The following is a 25,829-nucleotide window of genomic DNA, read 5'->3' as shown; positions in this document are numbered from 1 at the left end:
AGTTCAACTAACTACAAGTCCTAAAAATAGCAGAATGTGAAGGTGCCACTGAAAGGCAATCTTCTCATTTTTCATTAATACAAGTCTCTAGCTAATTAGGTAAAATAATCATGATTTTGCTCAGTCAAAACCTTAAAGTCCTTTGGTACCCCTCAGGTCAGCAGCATGTGAGCAAGGCCCAGGGATCTCCTTGGTATGTACCACGTATACATCAAGGTAAGTGCTTAATTATTACTAGGCTTTGGGACATTAATGGTGGCCCTAACTCTCCAGGTGTTCTGACTCAATGTCAAACGTGTTTTGGTTTCTAAAATCATACTTGAAGTACTACTAGTCTTCAAGGTCTACCTTCTGGGTAAAAATTAGGTTTGAAGTCATTCAAATTATCATCATCTTCAGAGCTTCAGGACGGCACCGAACTCCAAGGACTAACGATGCTGTCTCCCTGCCAAGGATTCAGTAAGCCAGAAAGAAGGCCAGGTGTGAGCCCAGTGGCTAGCAACATGCTCAGGGTTTACAAGGCCTCCAAATGCACAGCCAGAGGCTGTGGTCACACAGTATTAGGATCAACAGAAAAGATTAATTCTTCCAGAGCCCTCTCCCTGCCTCAGTTCACCAATGTCTCTTCGAGTTCACTCTCTGTGCCTGGAGGAGTCATTTCAACTTTATGCATCAGTTGTCAATTATCTGGTCTAACAATGACATCATCACTCCATCACCATCGTACACAGAATTCAGTACGTGCGTGCAAGGCTTCTGACAGAGATGACGTCATCTAACCACCGCAATTAATTGAGTCAGGTATTATGATGCCTATCTTATTAGCACCACATTCTAATCAACTGAACGAATGGACCAAACATTACATCTAATTTAAATTAGGAAAATGGACCTGAGAAATTTTTCCAAAATTACTCTGGCAATAGCTGGTGAACACAAATCACAAATCACTCTAGGACTTGTGATTTCTAAAGCCACACTCTTCTGACGCCATCTGCCTAGAATTTCCTAATCATCAACACTTTTTTGAGTTTTAAAATTAAACTTAAAAATGCAAGTGACGTCCACTGAACTTCTATTCCAGAAGGGAAGGGAGGGGGATGGAAATAGGAAAAAGAAGAATGAATCAGACATAACTTTTCTATGTTCACAATATGAATACATATGAAACTCCATTTTATATACAACCACAAGAATGGGAAGTTATACTCCATGTAGGTATAGTATGTCAGAATATACTCTTACCATCCTGTCTGTCCAAAAAGAACAAATAAAAATATTTTTAAAGAAAAAACTGTGAGATATATGATTTTTAATAATAATTTTGTCTAAATGTGAAATGGTCCAAAACTCTTAAAAGTGAAGTTCTGTTTTTGCAGCTATTAGCACAGTTGTCCTGTTTTATTCTTGTCCCTTTATAAAGTTGATAAGCAATAGGGATGGTGCTGTAACTCTCAAACTTATTCACAGATTGCAGGCAGAAGAATGAGTCTAAAGTGCACGTTCCCAGACAGTGTTTTCCTTGGCGTTTCACTGATGCAAAAACCAACAAGTTAAAATGTAAGCAACAGCCAGCGGTAGGTTTAAAATTTTGCCTAACGGTCCTATTTCTGACTCCTCCAGCAAAACTGTTTCGGGCTGTTTGATTTCCGCTAGCTCCAGAGTCCTGAGTGGCCCTAGGAATTGTGATACACAAAGTAAGTAACCAGATGCCATCTCGGTCTGCTTCCTTTGGAGGAGGAAGGTAGGGCTGGAAGTTTCCCTGTTCTGCTGTGCTTGGGGCAGAGGTGTCACACAGCACTGGCTTCCTCTGCTCCGACCCCACGGGCTCCCCAGGGAGCGATGGTGTGTGCTGGGGTTCTGTGAAGGGCTGTGAAGTGGGAGACTGCTGAGGCTTGTGTGTGCACCGGAGCGTGAGATCAGGGTGGGTCAATCACCCGGGAGTTGAAATGAAGGGGGAACTGGGAGCTGTAAGGCCAAGGGGAATGGGTCCTTTTTCCTGTGCTTCACCAAAAGCCGCCAGCAGGGTCTGCGACAACCGTTAGGCTGTCTACCAAAGGCTGGCACTTGGCGCAAGAGGCCAGGAGCAGGCTACCCCTGAAATGTGACTGACTTGGGCTGGCATGATGTCATTTGTTTGCTTGTTTGTTTTGTACAATAATATTCAGATTTCACTCTTTTTTTTTTTAAAGAATTTAACCTTTATTTTTTATTCGTTGGTTACGTGGTGCTGAGGATCCATCCCGGTGCCTCACCCACGCTAGGCAAGCCTCCACCACTGAGCTTCAGCCCCAGCCCTCATATTTCACTCCTGATCACGATTATTTCATACCGGGATCTATGGACCTGCTGAGCACTGTCCGTGCAAGTCCTCGAACCTTGGAATAAAAGGATGTCACCCCTTCATCTCTGCTTCCACCACGATTTTCCTGCAATGGCTTTTTATCGCAGCAACTGCTGAATAACCACTTTGCAAGAATAGGATGTCACTGAGTGGAGCACAGCCCCAGCACTTGCTAAAACTGCAAAATGCCTTGATCTAATCAGTTCTTGGCAGAATTGCCTGGGCTCTTCTTGAAAATGCAAAATCACTCAAGGCACTTCTGCAGTTTGGCAACGACAGCGCAGCCTTGTGTTCTAACCCCCTGCCCCATATTATCACAATAAATCAAAGTGGACTCTCCACCTGGCTTCAGTAAACTACATATTTGCATTGTACTTCTCTGGAGTAGAAGACACAGGAACAAAAAAAAAAAAAAAACAGTAGCTTTTAACCTTGTGGTTAAAATTTTGTAATTTGTGCAAACAAGCATAACTTCCCAGCTCATTTAGCAATTCTGTGTGGCTAAAGTTATTTTACGTGTTTTTTTTTTTTTTAAAGAGAGAGTGAGACAGGAGAGAGAGAGAGAGAGAATTTTTAATATTGATTTTTTAGTTCTCGGCTGACACAACATCTTTGTTGGTATGTGGTGCTGAGGATCGAACCCGGGCTGCACGCATGCCAGGCGAGCGCGCTGCCGCTTGAGCCACATCCCCAGCCCCTCGTGTTTTTTTTTAATTTATAAAAATTCACTTTCACTCAGTGACACCTACCTTACCAGTTTAGTTATATTTTCTTAACTTTTATTATTTCTTTCCTATGTAGTCAGCTTTTTTTTTAGAGAGAGAGAGAGTGAGAGAGAGAGAGAGAATTTTTTAATATTTATTTTTTAGTTTTCGGCGGACACAACATCTTTGTTGGTATGTGGTGCTGAGGATCGAACCCAGGCCGCACACATGCCAGGCGAGCGCGCTACCGCTGAGCCACATCCCCAGCCCCTGTAGTCAGCTTTGATGAGGTTATCTTCATTAAGATAATAAGATGTCTTTTAACACTTCCAAAAAGAAGTGGCCAAATTTTACTGAATATCCATATAAGAGCAATAACAGTGGAAGGTTGATGCTTGCCTTCGCCTGTGAAAAAGCATGCCAATAATCAGCAAGGTAATTGTGTCCTTATCACCCTAATAAATTTCTTATTGTTTTTCTCAGTCACTTTATCTAAAAGTATAGCGACCCTAACTGGAAATTATTTTTGGTTAAAGTTAAGGAGAAAAACTTTTCATTTTTTAAAGCATTTATTGAATACTCGGGTTCCGTGTGTCACCAGCCTTGGAGAAGTGCCAGAAGTGTTGATTCTACCTGAGTGGTGACGTCCCCATGTCCCGTACATTCTGAAGTTTGCTTTTCCAAATGTGAGGCGAGCTCATGGCAGTCCTGGTGCCTAGGGGGAAAAAAAAAAAAACCAGTAGCTTTTAACCTTGTGGAGTGTCCAGTAAGAAAAGTCAGAAGAAGGAAGACAAGAACTCTGGGGTGCAGAGGCCTATCCTCGCCCTCCTCTGTTTCTCCCTCTGCCTTCCTCCTGTCGCCATTCCTAGGTTTCCCTACTCATTTCTTTCACTTCCTACAAGACATCTTTTTACACATATATTTTTAGTTTTTTTCCAATGACCCTGATTCCAAATATCCTGTAACTTTGTACATAAACCCATGTTGTTAAGGCAGATGTCCACAAAATATCAAAGAAAAATCTCATGAAGGTAAGGAAGTAACATTTATGGGGGGGGTAACTGCCCCCAAGTACTGTGAAAAGTGCTTTTTATTCATCAGTCAATTAATTTTTACACTGAGCCGGGTGCAGTGGGGCACACCTATAATCCCAGCAGCTTAGGAGACTGAGGCAGGAGGACAGTGAGTTCAAAGCCAGCCTCAGGAAAAGAGAGGCACTAAGCAAGTCAGTGAGACCCTGTCTCTAAATAAAATACAAAATAGGGCTGAGGGTGTGGCTCAGTGGTTGAGTGCCCTTGAATTTAATCCCCTGTACAAAAAAAAAAAAATTTTTTTTTACAATGTCTAAGACCAGTTATACTTCTAGCTTCAGACTAAAGAGAAGGATACTGAGACACATAATCATTAAATCACTTAATTCATGTCACTGATAATCGATCAGCACTGAATTTCAAACCCAGGTCTCTGATTCATAACCACAGCCCCAATGACCCAGAAAAAGTCGTAAGGAGATTTACTGCTCAGAGAATTTCTACATGTTGCATGTTTGATAAAAGGTCACTTTGAGGCAGGAATCTTTGACCCAGGATATTAGCTACCTGCAAATATTTGCTCAATTAATGTTTTTTAATTCAGAATTGTGTAAGGTGAAGCATGAGTTCATTTACCGAACAAGAGATCGATCCATTGCCAAATATTTATGTGGCAACTCTTACAGCCCGAGCAAGCCACCAGGTGCTAGGTGCTATAAAAAAATAAGAGACAAGTCAAAGAAAATGCCCTATTTTGGGGGACAGAGCTTTCTGTAGAGAGAAGTCCAAGCGGTCGGATGGAGGTAATCACAATGTAATGCAGTGGCCTCCGCTGGGGCTGGCCCTGGAGTCCCTCCCGGAGCCCAGGGGAGGCAAGCTCCCTCCAGGGACCACCTCCAGCCCTGACACCACGGGGGACTGCAGCACATCCTCCCCTCTCTGCCCACTGAAGTCCCACCCATTCCTTCGGAACCTGGAGCAACAGAACTCCTGTCTGTGGTTTTCCCACCTCCCCAAGTCAGCATTCGCACCCCTCTGTGCTGACAGCACTGTGTACCCGGACACACCTCTGTTGTGGCACCTAATACAGGATAGATGTCACTGATTCTTTTCTGGTCTGACTTTCCCACCAGACTAACTGCCACACGAGAGAAGGCGTCATACCTAACTCGTCTTCTGCACCCTAATACCAAGCCTTAGGCTTGGCTACATGGAAGCCACTCCCTGAGTGCTCGATGCCTGAATTCATCAGAGAATGAATCACAGAATCTAAGTAGAGGACCCTATAGGGCATTTGATTCCAACTCTACATGAACTATTAGTCACTTATTCATACCACCTCCAATAATCTGCCATCTAGACCGTTTGAATAAATCCAACTTCAGAGCATGAAATATTTGAAAGTGCTTATATGGAGTTCACACAGCCTCTGCAGTCCCACCTGGCATAAGGCTGCTCCTCTGGGTGTAAAGGCAGATGCTCCACCATCACATCAGGCCCTTGGATGACGAGTCACTCCTTGAATGCTCTTGCAAAGTGAGCCGAGGGCAGTTCAGTTCCTTGCCCAAGGCCTCCACAGTTAGCTCATAGCAGAACCAGGTCCCGCTGGGTCTCTCTGGGCCCAGATTAACAACTGGATTAGATGATTCCATCCGACTGGGCCTCCCAGCAGCTCCTAGTGAGCAGGTGTGCACCTGAGCCTGCAGCATCCTAAGCAAGGACAAGGGTCCTCGCCACACAGAGCCCATTGCTCCTGTCCAGGCCACCCCTGGATGCAGTGGCGTGATGGACACTGCCAGCCTCTCTCTGGGGAAGCTGTACCTCCCCTGCAGCCCTCCTCCCGGTTTCAGAGAAGCCGCAGGAAGGAAAGGGCCTCACCCTCCTTCCCAGCCTTGGGCTTGAAGTGGCTCCTCACCTTCCCTCCAAGTGACCTGCTCTGCTTCCTGCCGTCCTGCCAAGGGCTCTGACCACGCTGCGGGGCGCACGGTGCTTCGGCATGCCCTCAAAGGCCTTTCACACGCAATTCCTTCTTGCACCCAGAGTCATGAAAGGGAGCGTTCTTAATGGGTGCCTGTTATGTCCCACGAAAATGGCCAGCATTGTACCCTATAGTGCAAATGAGGGCACTGAGGCTCAAGAGGGTGAGCAGTTTTCCCGTCACCAAGCTTTTTCATGAGAAAGGACCTGGAGCCCACGTGCCTCCTGCAAGGTCCCCTCCAGCTTCCTCTCCTGGTGTCGGGTCACCCTCCGCCCCCTTACGCCAGGCAGGGGTTACAGAGGTCTGGATCCTACAGGGCATCAGGGTCTAAAGCGTGGCTTCCCCTAACAGGAAAGGGCCAGCTCTTCCAGGTAGACCACATCCAGTCACCAGAAGGGCCTTTTCATCCCAAGTTGCTCTTTACTTGTTGCTTTTCAAGCTGAATTTGAACTCCTGGCGCAGATATTCAGCCACCCTCCTCCTTCCCATTATTCCTCTAAACCAAAAGGCTTTTGAATTTCCTGAACACACCTGGCACTTTCTCTTGGCTGGTCCCTCCCTGGCACCTTCTGTCCAGTCTCTTGTGCCTGTTGGAATCCTCAAGGCCGTCCTCTCAGCCTCCGCCTGGAGACCCCCAGCTTTACTAAGCACCTGTTATATGACATTCCAAGTGCTGCCCTCAGACATGGGAGGCACAGGAAGGAATAGGACAAGTGTCGTCTCTAAAGCGGACCTGCTTCTCTTGAGTCCCCAATCCTAAAAACACGGGAAGATGCCGATCCAAACTCGAGGAGAGTCTGTCTGTGAAAAACGAAAATAGCAAATGTCCAGGAAAACTATGTCTTGGGGAGCTTCTCTTGTGCTTTTAAAATTCACAAACTTAAGGAGAAAAATTGTCTCAAACACAAATTAGGAAATATCCAACATCATTTGCCTTTGTGCTACACGTGTGCACTACTGAACAGAAATTAAAGGACACAGACTCGGTGTGAAAGCCAAAAGTGGGAACCCATTTTGGAAATGTCTTTATTGTTACAATAGCTTGCATTTATCGAGGACTGAGGATGGGCCAGGAACTGTTCTAAAACCTTTCACATGGGTTAACTAGCTTGGTTCTATTTTCTCCATTTGTATGATGACCAGAAAGATTAAGTAGTCTACCCAAGGTCACACAGCAGTAACTGACAGAGCCAGTTGCTTGATCAACATGCCATATTGCCTCTCTGCATTCTTTCAAGTCTGTGCCCTTAACTTGTGGCCCAGGGACAGAAGATTCTCTAACCTGTGCTGATGGTGACTGCAATACGTGCGTCCAGAGGTGAACTATTGTCCAACCGCGTAGGAGGGTTGGCCTTCCGTGCCTGCCTTTCCACCACACGTCCTCACGGGCAGCCACACTCTGTCTCGCACTGGTGACCATGCACTGGTGACTAGGGAAAGAAGCCCAAGTCAGCGGCACAGCTGGGGCCCTGGCAAGTGCCAGCACTGGGCACGGGGCAGTGTGGTGCAGCACCCATGTGGCCCCAACCCCACCCAGCCCGCTGCTGTGTGGCCCCTCAGTGTCATGCACAGGGAACCTCCCCATAGTGGGAAGAAGGGAACCCTGACCTGCTGCCTGCTCCACTCTCCTCCTGGAGAGGGGAGGCTGGGGCAGCTTATCCAGAATGCAAGCCTCTGCTGTCACCTTCTGCCACACCCTCTGCCCAGGGACACAAGCCTCAGGCACAGCTCCAGCCCAGGGGAGGAAAGAACCCCGCACAGTTAGCCAGCGACCCACAGGACCCGCTCACACACGCCAGAGGCGGCCACAGAGCACTCAGACTGAGAGACCTCCTAATCCTCAGCTTCTTTTCCTGGTTGTCGGGGCTGCCAAGGGTGGAGTGGGGCTTCTGTGGATCCAGTCTTAGCTCCGCTGCCTTTTCCCACTCAGGAGATCATGGCCAAGCGAGTGGCGGTCGTGGGAGCCGGCGTCAGTGGCCTGGCCTCGGTCAAGTGCTGCCTGGAGGAGGGGCTGCAGCCCACCTGCTTCGAGAGGAGCGAGGACATCGGGGGGCTGTGGAGGTTCACAGTGAGTGGGGTTCTGAGCTTCTGTCTGTCGGATGCGGCTTGAGCGGTGTAACAGGAGACCGCGTTTCTTTCACAAGGGCTGGTGGCCCCGGGAAAGGCCTATGTCTGCGGGATGGGGGGGCAGGAGGGGCGCTGAGAGTGTCAAAGATAGAAATGGGCTCGGCCGAGGGCGGGAGGGAGGTGTGCCGCAGCCTGAGGACTGCACCAGGGTGAGGGGGAGGAGATGTCAACAAGCAAGCCACAGAGTTTGGAAGGAATGGGGTGACCGGGCAAGCCCAGGACGGGGAGCAGGCGCAGAGCCAGGGTCAAGCAGCCCAGAGCCTGCAGCGTGGGGGTAACAGCAGGAACTCCAGCCTCTGCCTGCAAGACCCGCGCTTTACGCACACCTGCATTAGAGTGGCCAGGGCTCAGTGCAGGATGAGTCCCAGGTCCTGGGCCCAAGCAATCCCAGGCCAGCCGGGAACAATCAGAAACAAAGAAGATGAGTTTGAAGTCTTTTTGGTTCCTCAAACAAAAGAGAAGCCATATTCCAAAACCTTAACAGGGTTGCAGGCTGGATAGGAGGGGGGACGAGAACTCTCACCTAACTGGCCTGGAGCCCAGGGGGCGCCCAGCAGCCCTGCTTCTGGCCACTGAAACCCAACCCAGGCAGACAGTGTTGTGGAGCCCCAGTGCTCCGCTGTGGGGCGCTACAGCAGAGCTCCCCAAAACTCCTGTGTTTACTCCTGCAGGGCAAAATATGTCCTATGAGTTTTGAATCTGTGAAGAGGAACATTGTCAGGAATCGTGACAACAAGGTGTCCGATGGCCTCAGAGCCTCTGAGAGGCTCAAGGGAAAAAACTTAGCGTTCCTCCATTATAGCACTGCAGAATTTGGAACCAGAGTCAATAATTTTATAATTCAGTGAGCAAAGCTTCAGAGAGGCTAGGGCTGCTGGTTTGGGCACAGTCCGCCAGCACAGGCCAGCGTGGCTCGCACACAGAAGTGTGCATCTGAGAATGCGCCCAGCCACCATATGTGATCACTGAGAGGCGCAGGCCCTCCAAAAACAGATGCAACGGAGCACATCTGTCCCCATAATTCAAACTGCATATGGTCCAACAGGATGGTGGAGCCCCGATACCTGAGCCAAACTCTCCCCACCCTGTGTCTACTGAGGACAGTACTAATCAAGCAGTCGACCTTTCCTCTAATAAGTCTCAGATTCCTTCAGGTATTCCAGACAAACACAACCAGTCAGAGCTGGGAGTTTCCTGAATGATAAAACTGCCCAATTAGCAGAGTTGTTTGGCTAAGGTGATCTCAGTCAAGGCAAAAAGCGAGTCCAACGACTAAAAGCTGCACTTAGCCTCTTGGGATGACAAAATGCTCCCTAAGCAGGAAGTGAGCGGTGACATATGCCTGTCATCCCAGGGGCTCAGAAGACTGAGACAGGAGTATGGCGAGATCAAAGCCAGCCTCAGTCATGGCGAGGCACTAAGCAACTCAGTGAGATTCTCTCTCTAAATAAAATACATAATAAGGCTGGGGATGCTGGCTCAGTGGTTGAGAGCCCCTGAGTTCAATCCCCTGTACAAAAAACAACAACAAAAAATTCTCCTTATTCTTTACACTAAAGCTCACTCATCTAAGAATCAAGAGAAACAGGTCTCCATCCAGCTGAAGCCAGCTGGCTGTGTGACTTGTGCAGATCAAACACCCATGCAGGGGGACACAGAAATGAGACGGGTCCGCCTGCTCAGGGAGCCGTCAGGCAGATGGGAGAAGCCCGCATCCTGCAAGTCAGAGATGGCACCTGCGTGGTCACATGGGGGAGACCCAGGGAGCCAGGGGAGGTTCGTGGAAGAGAGGCATGACGACGGCCTTGAGGATTCCAACAGGCACAAGAGGCTGGACAGAAGGTGCCAGGGAGGGACCAACCAAGAGAAAGTGCCAGGTGTGTTCAGGAAATTCAAAAGCCTTTTGGTTTAGAGGAATAATGGGAAGGAGGAGGGTGGCTGAATGTCTGGGCCAGAAGTTCAAATTCAACTTGAAAAGCAGCTTGAACAAAATCACGAGTCATGGTTGTGGTTGTGCTTGCAGTTGTTCTCCATGAGTTGTGTTGTGTGTGTGATACGAAGACCCAGAGAAGTCTGTAGGTGAAGAGAGGATCTATGGGCAGCAGGAGGCCACTGACCACTGGACACCAGTCCAGGCTGGGACAAGACCCTGGCAGACAGGAGCAGTGGGACTGTACCTGGAGAGGCAGAGAGGCCGTTGCTGAGGGAAAGGGAAGGTGGGCGCAGGAGCAGCACCCCAGGGCCTCGGCCTCAGCGGCAGGGGGCGAGGAGGGTGCAGGGGTGGCAAGTGGAACTGGAGGACTGGGGAGATAGAGGAGCTGGCGAAGAGACACTGCAGGGAACGTGGTAGGACATCAGAGGACGGTGCAGTAGTGGACAAGGTAAATGCCACCCCACCACCAAGTCGTTCCGCCTGTCACCTCACTTATAAAATGAACCCATGGAGCAGTTTGAAAAAAAGACAGTGCTGAATCATCAGTCACCTGGGAAGTAGGAAAATCCACCCGACCTTCATTTAGCAGCCTTCTCTGGATAGACAAGTCTCTGGGAGAACCCTGATAGTACTTTGAAAATGCCCAAAGGAGGTGTTCTTGAAGGTGCTTTCCAGCTCGAACACACCATGAGCCTCCTGCACTGACAAGGGACATGACCCTGCTGGCTGGGCCTGGGCCCAACACCCCAGACTTGGGCTTTTCCAGGAAAAACAGCTAGTGGGAGGCAAGAGGGAAGTGGAGCTGTTCTTGGATTCCACCCTGAGGGCTAAATTTCTCCCTCCACCGCTCCTCGGTGGCTGCATCTGTGATACATTATCTCACCACAGGCTCCAGGGTTCCGCCAAGCCTTCTTCTCTGCCTTCTTCTCGTTCCCTTATGCAAAGAGGGGGGTTTTCTCTTCTGTTTTCATTTGTTTCATTTTTTATTTACATTTGCTTTAAGTTCTCATAAAACACAAGGTTCCTGCTTATCCAGCTCCAGCAAGTCCCCTTTACTCTCTGATGCTGAAACAAGCCATGAAAAATGCTTTCAATTTTGAAAGACTCTTATGTAAATCTTCACAAAGCACATCATGTAACTCAGCCTCCTTAAACTTTTCGTGTGTTAGAGTGTGAGTGTGTATGTGGGTGTGGGTGTGAGTGTGTGTGAGTGTGTTAGCCTTGTATTATTGTTAACCAAAAACTGCCAGCATGAACAATAAAGTATTTACTCTGTGGCTTGGGGGCCAGAGAAGTGTGAGGGGACGTTGGCCCTGTGCTAATCGATCCCACCATGTTTATGATGCATGTTTTCTCTCCCTGTGCAGCTCCCCCCCTGGGTGTGTGTTCATCTTATAGATCTTCAGGGCTACTCTTCTTATTCCTGTTCCCAATTACCATTTAGATTAAAGCAAACCAACTTCACGCGTGGTTCTAATGCCCACCTTCACGTCGAAGGATGTTCTCAAACTAGGCTCTAGAATGCGGTGGCCACTGGCCACACAGAGCCATGGAGCACTTGAAATGTGTCTGGTATGACGAAGGCACTGAATCTTTTATCTCAACTGATTTCAATTCTGAACTCAGTTCAGTTATGTAGAACTTCTAAGTATATTTGGATCAACATGGGTGAGTCCACTTTTTCTAGTGAAAATTGAACATTTGACTGCATATGTGGAAAACACATCATATCTTGAAGGCAGTTCGAGAAGAATGTGAAACATTCTTGCATCTTAAAATCATAATATTTTAAATATATTGAGTCAAGTAAAATAGACTTTAAAAATTAATCCACTTGTTTCTTTTTACTTTTTGAAAAACTGTGGCCACTAGAGAATTTAAAGCCACATATGTGGCCCCCTCTGCATTCCTACTGCGCGAAGCTGTTGTAAAGCCTTTAACTCAAGGCATGGTCCATGGGCTAGCAGGATGTAACTCAAAGATGGGACTATGTTTTGGAAACTGTTAAAATGTAGACTCTCAGGCTCACCCAGTCCTACTGAGTCAGAATCCACACATTAGTAAGATTTTTCCCGGCAGCTCTTAGCAACATTCAGAGGCACTGGGATGGACAGCTATGCTTCTCAAACTGGAGAGAACAACCAGGTTTTCTTCATTTCCAATTAACTACAGGCTACTATTTGTCAAATGTAATAAAAACAAATTTTTAGAAAAAATGAAAAGTACACCAACAAAAATGTATGAGAAACAATTAATTCAAAATTTGTATTGAGTCAAAAGTCATAAGATTAATTTTCATAAATATCACTAAACATAGAAAATAATGACAAAAATGACACGTTGTTCTCTGTGCACATAGGTAATTAACACAGACAGCCACTATTACACTTGTACCTTTCAGCCAAACAAAACACTTGGTATGAAATAGCAGTTTTCCATATTAAATACCTGCAGACACACTTTGAATACACAGTGTGTATTGATATTTAAGGGGTTTTTTTTGATATGAGGATCTTGCTTCTTGCTTATCAAGGTACCTAATCTGAATTGGATGGATGGAGATAGTGTAGATTTACATTGTTCCACTGAAAGATTACCTCCTAAGTGTTGCCTAACAGTGCTCAGAGTAGGAAAACAAGGCTCAGGAGTGTGCTGACTAGAATGAGGAAGAGGTTTTAACACCATCTCAGCAAGTACAATGAATTCTTTTTTAAAAAAACTGCTAGGCAAAGTGAAGCAAATAGTGCTGTTTTTAAAAATCTATCTTCTGTCTTTTCTCAGGAGTCAGTTCAAATAATTCATTCTGTAAGTTTATATTTAAAGATAAGGGGTTTTTTTCCAGTGAAGTGAAAAGATTCCAGTTTTTATGCACTTAGGTATGACAGTTTCCAACGAGGCTTGAACACCATGCATTCTGCTGCAGTTCTAGGCCTGCAGGTAGAGCACAGGCTGGACTCCACGCAACTCAAAGGAGACCAGGAAACGAGGCCCATCTGTGTCCTGTGCCAAAAAGAGTTCTGCATGAACTTGGATGCTGAATGGTGTCCCATTATTGCTGTAGAAGGTTCTGAATGCTTACCCTCAATTTCTGCAAGTATCTTGTCACAGACTGGTGACCACCAGCTCATATTGGTACCTCCAACACACGACCCTTGATTAGTGCTGCTGTAGGTATTCCAGTGAGATAACAGAGATTTAGAGCCACCTTCCCAGAGGCCTTTCAGCCTCCAGATTTCTAGCTTTGTTCTAGATCAATGAAGCTGTCAGATATGGAGTCACAGATAAGCAGGTTATATAAAAAAAAAAAGTCAAATCAACTGATGAGATCAGTCATGTTGATGTAAACCACAGAGGTATTTATCATTGCTTTTTAGTCTCTATGATTACTGCACATTTCATGCAGGTCTAGGTTTCTACCTTATAGAGGCAACAGTAAGCCCTCTACGTATGTGAGGTTCATGTTCCCTTACTTATATAAATAAAATGATTTTGACTTCCCTGGAAAAAGAAACTATACAAATCCAAGATAGCGAATGACATTGAAATACAGGGCCCTTTTATAACCTGAAATCAGGAGCGCAATCCCTCCACATCCAAAGTCAGATGCAATGTAAAGATATTACGAAAACTTCTTGGGGCAGTCTTATGAGAGGCTGATGTTTACTTGTTACTCCAGTCAAAACGGAGGGTAGAAAACTGGTCAGAATGTGCCATCCACACAGTTCTTCAATCTGGAATCCTTTGGCTGTTCTACTGGAGCCCCTAAATCCAACTGCCCTGGCATCCTATGCCTTCTACCTACCATCGGTCACAAATGCCAGCTTTCTGGGTGGCAACAGCAACCACCTCTATTCAGGTCCTCACTAGCAATCACATATTTGTGTTTTCTAGCAATCACATATTTGTGTTTTAGGCTCTTAACTGACCCTCTTCCTTTTTGTCCAGCCCTCTCTAATCCATCTTTTGTAGATCCAGAATAACTTTTCCAAAATTTAATATGATTCACTTCCATGTTTAAAACTTTCAGTGAATTACATGACCTTTCCATAAAAATCCACATCCCTTAACTTTGGATACAAAACTTTCATAATCTGTATAATCATTTCAGGAATACTCTATGAAACCAAAGTAGCTAACAATTGTTCATTGTCCAGAAACTGCTTCTAGGCTCTCATCTCTTTCTCCATTCTCCTATTCTTTGCAGTGATACTGCATGAATTTGAACAGGTAAGTTTATCCTGGATTTATTTGTTAGCATGTGATGAATGAAAGAATGATTCTGATCACATGATTTATACTGGAGACAAATGTCATCTCCTAGATGCAGAACAGCAAATCCTATTAGAAAGGTGGCAGGCATCATGCGTCATCTGGATCACCTTAAGCTTGGTCAATGTTGAGATTTCTAAAAGGTTTACATCCATTGTGAATGTGTGTGTCTGTGTGCACGAACACATGCCTGCTCACCCATGAGCACTGTTTCTACAGGAACATGTTGAAGAGGGTAGAGCCAGCCTCTATAAGTCTCTGGTTTCCAACGGCAGCAAGGAGATGTCTTGTTATTCGGATTTTCCCTTCCCAGAAGATTATCCAAACTATGTGCCAAATTCTCATTTCCTGCAATATCTCAAAATGTATGCAAACCAGTTCAACCTTCTGGAATGCATTCAATTCAAGGTAAGACACAAACTTCAGTTAGTAGTCACAAAGTGTTCTCCTGCCTATTTTCTATTACTTCTCTATAGAATAGCTCTGGATTCTGTAAAGAAGAGCTGAACTGGCAAGCTCAAAGACACCTTTTCTAAAAGACAGAGTTGATAATACAAATGTAGAAACTCAATAGGCATATTGAATAATATGAACCTAGGAAGACCTGAGAAGCCCATCTTCCTTGAAAATTGAATAGAATAAAAAACAAAGTATCTTTGTTAGTGCATTTTTTTTTTGCTTTTAAATCTGACTTATATTAGGTTTACTATAAATATATTTCCTGGGGCTGAAGGCAAAGTCAGTTGCCTAGCATGCACAAGACTCTGCATTCAGTCCCTGGTACTGCAAGTAAATAAATAAACTTCCTGAATTCTAATACTCACTTACATGTATGTACTCAATGAGAACAAAAAATAAGCTATTTGAATTTATACTACTCCCAGATGTTCAGGCCATAAGCTTAGCAATTTTCAAAAGCTCTCTAGGTCAGGAAAAATTTCAGCAACATATTCTATAGAACTTTCCATAATCTAAGATACTTGGGACCAAACTATGTCTTCAAGGATACATCCATATTTCTATTAAAGGAACTGTTGTTAGGGCTCTGTGACAGAGAACATTGCACCACAAAAAACAAAAACCAAGAGACATCTGATACCTTCCATATAATCTTTGTTCTATCACTTGCTATGAGAATTGGAGCAAGTCCCTTAAAATCTTTGGCTACCCCTCCACAACCCCAAGCTTAGAGTATTTCCAGCCAAGAAATCATGGTTAGTCTGAGAGCCTGATTTGATTTGAATGAGATGCTTATTAATTATGTTTGGTCTTTTTTCTAGAACTTTTGAAATGTCCACTGGCACATTAGCCAGCAAGTCACTAAGGGCCCCTTGACAACTGCTAATCACGTCTCTGATTCTTTTTTCAGACCACAGTCTGCAGTGTGACAAAACGCCCAGATTTTGCCGTCTCTGGCCAGTGGGAGGTGGTCACAATGCATGAAGGGAAGCAAAGCTCTGCCACCTTTGATGCGGTCATGGTCTGCACTGGTTATCTCACCACCCCGAATTTACCACTGGACTCCTTTCCAGGTACACAGAGCGCGTTCTGCATATGGCCTTAAATGGTTTCGTGGGACCCATGCTGATACTTGATTGGTCTGGGGATGCACCCCTATGGCTCCTCCAGTAAACACCTGTGAGGGAACAGTTTTCGTGATTGGCACTTCTTCTAACTAGCCCATTTCTTCAAACAACCAATGAGTATGGAAGAGAACGACGGGTAACTTAGTGAGCAGCTTTATGTCCCTGAGGTTCCCTGTTCCTCCTTAAGTGACACCCGGCAACATGGGCCACTTGAACAAGCTGCTCACCTCAGCAGCATCTGCACAGTGCCAGAGCTGAGCTCAGAGGCCACAAAGGTCAACCTGTGAACAGAGGAAAGAGCAATTCCATTTTTTGTTTGTTTTATATGAGCCACAGCAATTAGCTAGATTAGGGGTTTATGGAAGTGGATCAATAAATAGTCAACAGAGAAAGGAACCTGGGGAGACAAGTCCAGACACCTTTGGGTCTTACTTTCTTTATTTAGCTTTTGCAGTCATAATTCATGTCAATCTGTGCCAAATTTCAATTGGACTTCAACTGAAGGGAATAGAAAACACAATAGTTTGGTTTATTTCACCTGCAGTAAGCATTTAAAATGTTAAAACTCCTGGGCTGGGGTTCTGGCTCGGTGGTGGAGTGCTTGCATCACATGTGTGAGGCACTGGGTTCAATTCTCAGCACTGCATGTAAATAAATTATTAAAATAAAAGTCCATCAACAACTAAAAAAAATATTTTTTAAAAAAATGTTAAAACTCAGTCGAATTCATCTCAATATGGTCTGGAGTAATCCCAAGACTCGTCTTAAACAATAATATTCTTCCAATGGTTCTGAATCTTCCCCAGAGACTTCTCAAGTCAGGTCCAATGAGGATAATGCATATCCTGAAAACTGCCATAGAACAGAATCACTGGATTAAAAGAACAAGTTCAGTCTTCTTCCCAGGCAGGAAATGGTGCTTCAGGTTGCAGGGTCCAAGTGTCCAACAGACTTTGCTCTAACACACCCAATTATGGATGCTCTCCATCCACAAGACGACACACCTCCAAGTTCTCACCTGCAGAGCAAAGCCCCAAGCAGCCATTCCTCTGATCTCTCAGGAAAGAGTGCCTGGCTTAGGGTTATCCAGAGAATCCAGAAAGTTCCACAGCACAGGGGAAACCAGACAGATTCATCACCTTTGGTGAATTACACAAGGTGCTAGCATTATAGACGAGGACCCGACCACATGTGGTCTGCATTGAAGGTATGAATACAGTATCACAGGCATACAGTGGAGGAATTAGTCTGTGTATGACCTGGAGGGATACCAATACACATGTTCAGTGAAGTCGTGTGCCTCCCATGGTCTTAGATCTGCCCTAGAAGCCTCCTCAGGAGTCCTGTCAGAGTAGGATAAAGCACACCCTGCCCGCACAGAGGCCGAATGTGCTCAGTTTGAACAGGATGAGCTTGGGACCCAGAAGGCATGAATTCTAAGCGACATAACTAACTAGAGCTTACCGTCTTTTACCTCCCATGGCTTCTTTCCTCCATAAACGGAGGAGCGTGGATCACCCCACCCAATTGCATGGGGAGGCTCTGTGAGACTTAACCAGCCACTACCAATCTGAAATCCCCAGCTAAGGGCTGTCACAGAGCCTTTGAGCACCAGGAGTCTGTGATCTGGATTGAAATGCAGCCCCCCAATCTCTACCGCCCCCTTCCTTCCTAACAGCAGGTGCCCTGGTCTGCACATACACCCTGGGCTGGTTGTTAACCCTAACAAAAAATGTGTCACCGGTTCTGGAGGAAACTCCAAAGGAGGTATTCCAAAAAGTCTTAGTGAAAATAATAGGTATCAAAATTAAAATAAATGCAGAATTTCCCCAAAATGACTATTTTTATTCACTCAGCTATATACAGTCTGGTATTCACTAATATAAGTTCTACATTCTATCCACGTTGAGGTAAGAAAGCAACTCAGCCATATGAAGTCTGTCTTGTCTCTTGGTGACCCAAATAGCCTACTCCAGGGAGAATCTAAGGTAACCCAAAGACTTCAGCTCTCCCTTCTCAGGGGTTCATGTTAGGTTTTTGTACTGAGTTAATATTTGAACTTGTTTGCATCCAGGCTATATTCTGTAAGCTTTGGACTGTGGTCAGGTTTTAACCAGGATTCAAGCTAGAATCCTAAGGATTCAGGGTCACCTGGTCTTGAAAAGGCCACTACTCACAAGCAGATACCTTTATCCCCCAGGAGAATCTCAGTATCTTATCAACTGGTTCTTTGTTCAGTTCAAATTACTTCTGATTGTGAAACATGGCCTTGAGAGAATTTTCAAAGAGTCTCCGTTTGCATTGGATGTCTCAATAAGTTTAGTCTGGCACTGACTGCCTGAGATACAGCTAGCCCCAAAATCCTGGTGTCGGCCACAACCCAGTTTTCTCTGGATGACTCAGCAAACTCAGGCCAAGTTACCTTCAGTCACTGAGGTGAACCAGGAGTGAACTTCGAAGCTCACATGGATCTTGGTGAATTTGTCTTATTTCCCCATTTCATCTAGCACAGTGGCAGGCACACAGCGGCAGGCACACAGCAGATGTCCAGAGGCACTGCTTCACAGTTCCCTTTAGATTCTCTACTCCTGTCCTTTGAAGGTGAAAAGCTATGCAGCGCGCAAGAGTCGGGTATTAGTGAACAGAACATCATCCCAATGATTTCCAACAGCCCTTAAACGTAAGGACTCCTGCTTAAAACATTTTTATGCCATAATGCTTCAGCTCAGGAGTTAACCATCTTGTAGGTACAGCTCATGGCCCATCTAATAAAATGGAGTCATTCCCTGACGATATTTTACAAAGTCTTGAATTTGTATTTCAGATTTCCTCAAACTTGAATGCATTAGTAAAAATAATCTGAATTATCTGTCAAAAGGGTGCTATCAACCAAAAAATATTATCAGTACTTTATTCACTGACCCTATAAATCTTCTATTTGACCTTGTTTTATCTCTAGGTATACATACTTTTAAAGGCCAGTACTTTCATAGCCGACAGTATAAATATCCAGACATGTTTAAGGATAAGAGAGTCCTTGTGGTTGGAATGGGAAATTCCGGCACAGACATTGCTGTGGAGGCCAGCCACCTGGCAAAGAAGGTACCGCTCTTGATGTGACTTAGTGAAGAGCTTTGTCATAGGAGGCGTGTCTCAGGCTGCGTTTGACACCCTGACAGATGATCAGGGAGCACAAAAGCCTAACACACAATAGATTTTTATTGAGTGTTCATAGTTTGTATTGAGTGTTCATGAATTTTACTGTGAAATCCAGTTGTCTTCTCTCCTCCAAAACCAGCTTCTCTGACCTGTCACACGTGTCATTTCCCAGTCAACCAGCAAGAGCTCTGGGACACACCTCTTCTCCATCCAGTCCCGGAAGTCAGGAGATCCCGGCAACTCTTTCTGGCTGAGGTCTCCCACCTGCCCCATCTTTCTTACTCGTTGCCACTCCCCCATGGGGGTCCATGCCCCTCCCCCAGTGGGCCCACTGCAGTGGAAATGTCACAGTTAGGAGATGGCGACTGCAGAAATTGTAACTGCTGATTGGGAGACTCTGCCAAGCACGGCACTAAACGCCTTCCACTGCGTGGCCACCTCATCACCAAAACAAGCCACTGAAGTGGGGCCACTGGTCCCCCTGCATGCAGAAGAGGAGGCCAAGGGCTTGATGACCGATTCGCTGACTGACAGACGGATTGATTGGTTTGAAGGCGCTGAGGGTGAATTATCTGAAGAAAGGAAAAGGTCCATCCCCCGGGCCCACCTCGTGTGGGTGTGACGTAGGGTCATTTCTGTGTCACTAACCATCTGGAAGATTCTTTATTCAGAAAACATGCTTTGGCATACATCTTATCATCAGCAAAGAAACCCCCCTTAGCTTGGGTCACAATTCATATCCACTGAAAGGCCACCTCTGATTCGGCGTCATGTCAGAGGCAGGGTCGTGCACAAGCAGTCAGAGCAGCCCTGGCCTGCAGCTCTCCCTGGCCATGTGCAGTGCCAGACGCCACACTCCGTGTCATAAAGTCAGACAAAAGCACTGGCGCTGTGGCTGTGGCCCTCGTGCCCCGTCAGGTGGGAGATGAGCACTGTTGAATCAGTTGTCTTGTACTAACCAAGTAATGGATGAGTTAACCAATTTTGTGTGTGTGTGTTTTGAAGAATTACACAGGAAATTACTTCTCCTGTAGGTACCAATACAACAACGAGCTTAGTGAACTGGGTGGTAAACTCAGCCAGCCAATCTGATAAAAAAAAAAAAAAAAGACTGATTGTATTACTGAATTTTACTGCCAGTTAAACCAGTAGTGTGTGGAGAAATTACCTTTGCAGACGGCCCTGATGGCTTCCACAGCCTGTTCTCATTGCAAAGAAGTGGGATCAGTGCAGGTACCTGCGATCACTGCCCAGCATCTTCCCACGTGGCACGCCGAGGTCCCCAGGTATCTCAAGCCTGGCAGACAATAATGCTTTAATACGCTACATATTCCAAAATTATCCCATTAGAATAACTTATAATTTATAATAACTTATAATTATAACTTATAATAACATATAATTATAACTTATAATAATAATAAAAGAGTGGTTAGAAGAGCCAAGACTATCTCGTTAGGTCTGCATTTTGAGGGTGACAGACACACGGTGCCTTTCAGGTCATGACCAATCTCTGATTGCTTCCAGGTGTTCCTCAGCACCACTGGAGGGGCATGGGTGATGAGCAGAATCTCGGACTCAGGGAACCCGTTTGACATGGTATTCACAACACGATTTCACAACATGTTCAGAAATGCTCTCCCAACTCCAATTGTGAGTTGGTTGCTGGCAAGAAAGATGAACAGCTGGTTCAATCATGTAAATTATGGCTTAGCACCAGACGACAGGTAAATATAATCTATCTGTCCAGGGCTATCAGGGAGATGGGCTCTGAGTGGCATATGCAAGCCAGGCAAGGTCACAGCAACACGACAACAAACCAAAACTGCATTGATTCCCCTTGATAATAGTAGCTCACTGTTCCTAAGTGATCGGTGGGTGAATGGTGGACTGTGAATAGCTCTTTGAGGTATCATCATCTCCTCATTACTGTGGGAAATGGAGGCTTAGCAAAATACAGTCACTTGCACTGATTGAGCAGCGAGTGGGCGCTGGGGCCTCAGCAAGCTACATGGGCCTCCACAGCAGCAAACGGACTTTGTTCACAAAACAACATACTTGCTTTGCTTCATTATGCTGGAAAAATGGAATCCTTCGGTTGCCCTTCCTTGCCTCTCTCATGGCAGAGATGACCGTGATGTCGGTCTGTCTCTTCATTTACAACCTACAACTTATCCCCCAGCAAGAACCAAAAGTCTTACTTCTGCGTTCAGTAGGTTTACAGGGTGGAAAGCCACTACCAGCTGACACTGCAGCTGGAGATCCTGTCTGGTCTCCCTCCAGACCTCAGTCTGGACCGACATGGATGGGTGGTCCCAGTCACCACTGGGGGCCTGCAGCCCAGGCCTGGGCTTTCAACATGCCCTTCTCTCTATTGTCCCCACCACTACCACCACCCATTTCTTATCTCCACTCCCTGCCTCCAGACATCTCAGGGGCTGGGACTCCTTCCACCACAAACTCTGTGTAGCATAGATGGTGGTTCACAGGACCATAGTACATACATAGAGCTATGGTATCTGCTCTCTTCAATGCAGGTTGTCCTTTGCCATATGTTCTTCATTCTACCCAATGACTTAAGGATGGCAAGTGTCAGTGTCCCAGGTGTTGGTGAATAGAAGAAAGCCTATAGGTCCTAAATGGCTTGCCCAAGCTTTGTTAGATAGAAGCAGTTGGACAAGGAACCACCCTTATTACCATCATTTGCCTCCCTTTCACCACACCATCTCGTCCTGTGCATTCACCATAAGCCAAAATGGCTTATGCAAGAGCAACTCACAAACTGCTCGTCTTACGATCTCAAAGATATAGCCATAGAGGATGGCTCTCGCCTGGTTCCTTTGAACACATGGGTTTTCCTTACAAAACTGCTTTCTGGCTAGAGCTTCCAGCAGTGTTCCCAGGATACAGATGCTCCCCTCCCAGCCCTGCAGCACTGGGAGATCTCTAGATGACAGGTGATTGCTGAACACTGAAGACAGTGAGGGTAACAGGGGCTGGGAACCCACTGGCTCCTCACAGGCTCCCAAACTCTAATCAGTGGTCAGCCTTGGACATCCCTGAATCCCCTCCCACCGAGGGAGCTTCCCCCAAGACTGGCACCTCTTGTCCAGCCAGGGAGAGGCCCCGACTGGAGAGTTAGGGGAGGAGGAGGGAGGCTAAGCTGTTTGGTCAGCGCTCTCCCCTGCCTGTGCTTTGGTTCAGGGTGCAGCTAAGAGAGCCCGTGATCAACGACGACCTCCCGGGCTGCATCATCACTGGCAAGGTGCAGATCAAGCCCAGCATAAAAGAGGTGAAGGAAAACTCCGTGCTCTTCAGCAACACCCCAAAGGAGGAGCCCATTGACATCATCGTCTTTGCCACTGGGTACACCTTTGCTTTCCCCTTCCTCGATGAATCTGTTGTGAAAGTTGAAGGTGAACAGGCATCTCTGTACAAGTATGTCTTCCCTGCGCACCTGCAAAAGCCAACCCTGGCTGTGATTGGCCTCATCAAGCCCTCCGGCTCCTTGATACCCACAGGAGAGGTACAAGCTCGATGGGTGGTCCAAGTCCTGAAAGGTGAGTGTGGGAAGCAGCAGGGCAGGTGACACTGGAGGTCTTGAAACCATTAGCAGCTGCCATTTAAAATGACAGTGTCTTTAAAAGCAGGATCCATTCTATAGTTCCCTGGATTACCTGTCAGGGTGATTTGGACCATTTACCAGCACAAATGATACACTAGGTATCAAAAATATAAACTCCATCTTCCTGTTATTTTGACTGCATTGACAGGCTCAATTAAAATGTAAAAGTTTGGCCAACAGAGTGACAAGTCTGAACCCACTGTGATGTTCTGCTGCATTAAGTAGTGAGATGAAGGGGTGCCTGTGCTTTCTGAGGGTGACAGAATTGCCAGGAGCACACCATCAGCTCAGGCAGAGGACGTTTTCTCCAGACCTGATGAGTTGCAGGGCACTGGACATGAAGGACGAGGGAGTAAAGCTCCCCTGTCCACAAGTGGGCACCAAAGTCAAACTGCATGGTCCTGTCTATCCATAGGTCTGCATACGTTGCCGCCACCTAGCGTCAGGATAGAGGAAGTGGAGGAAAGGAAACAGAAGAAGCCTAGTGGGTGAGTGCAGTGCATAGGCGCGTTTTCTGAATCAAAGGGAAACTAGAGCAGAGAGGTGCAGTTACACTGGGGAAAAGAGGGGAACTTCTGGAGCATCGGAGACTCGCGGGGTGGGGTCAGTAGAAGAGCTGGCCAAGGAAAGAGGAGCCTCAGCCCCAGGGTGCAAGCCAGCCAGCCCTTGCAGAGGAAGCTGCTGGCACAGAACCAGCCCTGAGGAAACTCCACCCACAGTGTCCTGGCTCTTCCCACCAGGCAAATGCAGTGATAGCTGAGTTTAAAGAGGCAGAAGGAGGCGGCAGCTGTGTTCTAAGGTTATTATCCTGTTGTCTTTTTGTCTCCCCCCACCACCATCTTCCTTTTACAAAGGTTCGGTTTGCACTTCTGCAAGCCTTTACATTCGGATTACATTGAATACATGGACGAGCTCCTGACCTATATCAATGCAAAGCCCAACCTCTTCTCTCTGCTCCTGACCGACCCACACCTGGCCTTGGCCATCTTCTTTGGTCCCTGCTCACCATACCAGTTCCGCCTGACAGGCCCAGGAAAATGGCAAGGAGCCAGAAACACCATCCTGACACAGTGGGACCGAACCCTCAAGGCCACCAAAACTCGAACTCCACGAGAATCCCCGTCTTCCTTTGAAAGTCTGTTTAAACTCATTAGTTTTCTGGCTTTCCTTGTTGCTATTTTCCTGATTTTTCTATAAGGAAAAGATCTTCCAAAAGGCTCTTCCGATGCATAGAGTAGATTACAGCTTTTGACTCCTCCCTTATAGTGACACTGCCTTCACAGTTACCACAGTTACATGCTGAAGGCCACCACCCTCCTCCCCAACTGGCTCCAGGGGAGACTTTGATACTCCCGAGCCTCTCCCACCTGTTATGTCTAATGCTAGAGGGTGATGCCCAAGACTACTGTGCGCCTGAAGGCTCTGGGAAGTCCTGAAACATTTTAGGAAGAGAGCTATCCTGGGCAGCACACCTAGAGCCAGAGCTGTCCAGCAAAATCTGTTCCCAAAGACCTCACCCAAGAGCCCAGGCCCACCTCACAAAAGACTGCTTTGCACCCAAAGGATGCTTTTATGTGGCTGAATAAAGACAAAGAAAGAACCCTAGAAACTGGTCTTGAGTGGGTCTTTTGTTCTTTTTTATGCAAAGAGCACTGCCTTTGCAACCAAATCCCACTGGAATCCATTAGAAAAAGGACTCAGCCAAGCAGCCTAGGAATGAGAGCTAGCAGGGACAGAAAAAGAGGAGCAAAAGCAAAGAGCCAGTCAGTGCTTTGCTAACCCAGCCTGCCCACCCCTGGGCTACAGCTGACGAACACGTGATGCTGGTCAGAGAAGGCTTTGCCTTCCCTTGGCCTCATTAATGGGCTTGGATGACAAACCTCACCTCAGGATGACCAAAAGGTGGGAGACAGGTGGGCTGAAGGGGTAGGGCAGGATGGAGCAGGACACATTAGCAACCTTAGAGCTCCCTCTAGGGAGGGGCTATTCCTGGGACAGGTTACCTTGGAAGCAGGTTGGGGCAGGGGCAGGCTCTTGATAAGGGTGGAGGAAGGGGTCTCAAGGGATTAACATTTTCATCCCTCAGGGGACAGTCTCCAACTTCCCAGACTCACTCAAAATTGGCCTCCTTGATCCGACCTGACTCCATTTACCTATCTACACTGACTGCCTGTCTGATTCTGGCTTCACTTCCAGAGCAGGAGCACCCAACAAAACCCGATAAGCTCCCCACACCAGTTCCACATGCTGTCTCACTTCTGCTGAGCCACCCCATGCCAGCAACCTCCAGAAGGGGACATCAGAAGCCTTCTCTGTTCTTCATTATGAAAACTCCTCTGCCCGCCTTTGAATCTATGCCAGAAACTAGAGGCAGGGGCCGAACATCTTGCTTAGCCAGGTCTGTCTTCATTGATTTCAACAGCACTAAAAAAAAAAAAAAAAAACATTCTATAAAGGGGTAATTGTAATGTTGCACATCCTAAGCCATAGTTAAAATTAATAAGTATCGTCCATTCTCCCCTTTAGTCCTCACGATAATAAGTATGGGGTTGGGGAGGCAAGTATCTTACAAAACTTAATAAGAAAATTCAGACAAAAAGCTGTCCGCTGATTTGTCCAGGTAAACAGGTAACAGGGGGACGACAGCCTCCAGAACTCACATCCAGGGCTCTCTGTCATTGAAGACAAACTACTTCAGAATACTTAGCAGTGACCTCAGAAGAGTCCTCAGGAGCACCTGTGTTTCTCTCATTTCCTGCTCTGTGGGCCTGTGTGAACCCCTGACTCTCAGTGCACTCTTTCCTGCCGTATCCCAGATTTCACGGTTCCCTGTCTGTGCACACCACATACATCTTTCCCCTGTTTCCCCTCCCTTTTCTGGACTACGACTATACTAGGCCTACTTTACAGTCAAAGTATAAAACAGACCTGATAGAATCGAATTCCCAGCCTAGAAACCACCCCATTTTGTCATACTGGAGAGCAGCATCAGGCCTGAGGGTGTAGTGCAGTGGTAGAGCACTTGCCCCGCAGGCACAAGGCCTGGTTCACTCCACAGTGCTGCAAAAACATG

At 46.5% G+C, this 25,829-nt stretch overlaps 1 protein-coding gene across 2 annotated transcripts; it reads left to right on the top strand.

Annotated features, from left to right (window-relative positions):
* Nucleotides 1-1,607: 1,607 nt before the first annotated feature.
* LOC144256859 (flavin-containing monooxygenase 1-like) lies at nucleotides 1,608-24,347 on the top strand. 2 transcript variants are annotated; one of them, XM_077802548.1, is made up of 9 exons: nucleotides 1,608-1,697; nucleotides 7,988-8,125; nucleotides 14,606-14,794; nucleotides 15,756-15,918; nucleotides 18,932-19,074; nucleotides 20,659-20,858; nucleotides 22,336-22,691; nucleotides 23,172-23,244; nucleotides 23,611-24,347. In XM_077802548.1, exons 2-9 carry the CDS (start codon nucleotides 7,994-7,996, stop codon nucleotides 23,951-23,953), a joined length of 1,599 nt encoding a protein of 532 aa, XP_077658674.1. In that variant the 5' UTR covers nucleotides 1,608-1,697; nucleotides 7,988-7,993; the 3' UTR covers nucleotides 23,954-24,347. The 2 variants fall into 2 exon arrangements, with proteins under 2 accessions (XP_077658674.1, XP_077658675.1); XM_077802549.1 differs by lacking the exon at nucleotides 7,988-8,125.
* Nucleotides 24,348-25,829: the final 1,482 nt, after the last annotated feature.

The sequence above is a fragment of the Urocitellus parryii genome, chromosome 9 (assembly GCF_045843805.1).
Source record: "Urocitellus parryii isolate mUroPar1 chromosome 9, mUroPar1.hap1, whole genome shotgun sequence".
Classification (NCBI taxonomy): Eukaryota; Metazoa; Chordata; class Mammalia; order Rodentia; family Sciuridae; genus Urocitellus; species Urocitellus parryii.
Note: the sequence above shows the minus strand (reverse complement) of the source record. Positions and strands in the feature narration are given on the sequence as shown.